Raw genomic sequence first — 2,057 nt, 5'->3', positions numbered from 1 at the left:
TCCCGCGAGGGAACCTCCCCGCACTTTTCAAGCCCAGCCACTAAATTTAAGATGTCACCCCACGGCCAGGCCAGGGCAAAAAAACCAACTACTTCTTTCCTGAGGAGACAACAACCGAACACTGTTTATTGATTACAAGGGAGAAGGGAGTCGCCCGGGCCTGCCCGAAACGGCGAGTTCCCGGGTCGCGGAGGGGAACGAGTCCGAGGCACGTCGCGGAGAGCCGCCAGGGGCGAGCGTCCGACTGGGCCGCGAGGCCGGGGCCCTGGATCGCGGGCGCGCCGGGCGGTAGGTCCGAGGGCCGCGGAGGAGGTCCGGGGCGCAGCCCCGCGCCAAGTCCTGGGAGCGGCGCCGCGAGTCCGGGCGCGCGGGCCGCCCCGTCGCCGGCCTCGCGCTCGCTCTCCTCGGCCGGCGGGCGGGCGGGCGGGCGCGGAGCCTTCCGCCGGGGGGGCGCGCCGCCGCGTCACACCTTGGTGCCCGAGGCCGGCGCCTCGGACTTCTGGGTCTGCCCGCTGAGGGTGGAGGAGCCGGAGCCGGCCGGGCCGCGGCGCGCCGGGCGCACGCCGAGCAGCAGCAGGCAGCGGGCGCGGAAGCGGCCGTCGAGGAAGGCGTAGAGGACGGGGTTGAGGCAGCTGTTCACGTAGGCCAGGCAGGTGGCGTAGGGGTGCAGGCGCGCGATGAGCGCCAGCCAGGCGCAGGGCAGGCGCAGCAGGCCCGCCCCGTGCAGCACGAAGGCGCCCTTGAGCGCGTGGAAGGGCAGCCAGCAGAGCGCGAAGACGGCCACCAGCGAGGCGATGACGCGCAGCAGGCGGCGGCGGCGCGGGCCCTCGTCGCGGCGCGCGCGCTGCCGGAAGTGGCGGCCGACGGCGGCGCCCACGCAGCAGTAGCACAGCGCCATGAGCAGCAGCGGCAGCGCGAAGCCCAGCGCCGTGGTGGCCAGGCTGAGCGCGGCCAGCCAGCGCGCCTCCTCGCGCGCGCTCGCCGCCACGCCGCTGAAGTCCATGTCGCACTCGACGGCGGCGGGGCCGGGGCCGGGGCGCGGGCGCGCGTCGCGCAGCAGCAGCGCCGGCAGCGCCAGCAGGCCGGCCAGCAGCCAGACGGCGGCCAGCGCCAGCAGCGCCGAGGCGCGCGGGCGCAGGGCCGGGCGGGCGGCGGCGCGCGGCAGGGCGCGCGCCACGGCCAGGTAGCGCTGCACGCTCAGGCAGCCCAGGCAGAAGGCCGAGGCGAACATGTTGAGCAGCACCAGGTAGCTGCTGAGCTTGCAGAGCGCCGCGCCGAAGGGCCAGTGGAAGCGCAGCGCCGTGTAGGCCGCCCACAGCGGCAGCGTCACCACGAAGGCCAGGTCGGCCAGCGCCAGGTTGCCGATGTACGCGTCGGCCGAGCGGCGCTTGGCCGGCGCGCCGCGCCACACCGTGAAGATGACCAGCCCGTTGCCCGACAGCCCCAGCACGAAGACCAGCATGTACAGCACGGGCAGCAGCGAGAAGGACACCTCCCAGTCCGTCTCGGCCTCTTCCCACGAGCAGCCCGGCGCGCCGGCGCCGCTCCAGTTGCCCGACGCCTCGTACTCGTCGTAGTACAGGTCCGCCGCGTACTCGGCGGGCTGCGGGGCGCGCGCCATGCCGCCGCCGTCGCCGAAGCTGCCGGCCCAGCGCGTCCGACGGCAGCCGGGCCCAGCCGCGCTCTCGCCGCGGCCCCCGGCTCGGCGCGCGCTTAAAGAGGGGCCCCGCCAGGCGCCGCCCCTCTGCCGGCGGGCGGGGCGAGCGCCTGGCCGGGCCCCGCCCGGCCGTCGAGGGGCGGTTGGGCGGGGGGGACGCCTCGGAGCGGCGGGCGACCCGCCCGCCGGGCCAGGGATCGCCCGGAGCGGCTGAGAGTGCAGCGCGCCGACTCCCGAGACGTCCCTGTTGCTGGATCCAGAACCTGGCCGGACTCCCCGACCGACCGCCACCCCGGGATTTCCCCGCCAGCCCAGATTTGGCCTCCCTGTCCTGCGGGGATTCATCCTTTGCCCTCTGCCCATGCTGTACCAGCCTTCCCCAACCTGCCCCCCTCCAGAT

At 75.5% G+C, this 2,057-nt stretch overlaps 1 protein-coding gene across 1 annotated transcript; it reads right to left on the bottom strand.

Moving 5' to 3' along the window:
* Positions 1–395: 395 nt before the first annotated feature.
* LOC146336262 (apelin receptor-like) lies at positions 396–1,477 on the bottom strand. The gene has a single exon (XM_084820461.1). It carries the CDS (start codon positions 1,460–1,462, stop codon positions 464–466), a length of 999 nt encoding a protein of 332 aa, XP_084676587.1. The 5' UTR covers positions 1,463–1,477; the 3' UTR covers positions 396–463.
* Positions 1,478–2,057: the final 580 nt, after the last annotated feature.

The sequence above is a fragment of the Heloderma suspectum genome, chromosome 13, assembly GCF_057233095.1.
Source record: "Heloderma suspectum isolate Gila_16-S chromosome 13, 16-S_ref, whole genome shotgun sequence".
Lineage (NCBI taxonomy): Eukaryota > Metazoa > Chordata > Lepidosauria > Squamata > Helodermatidae > Heloderma > Heloderma suspectum.
Note: the sequence above shows the minus strand (reverse complement) of the source record. Positions and strands in the feature narration are given on the sequence as shown.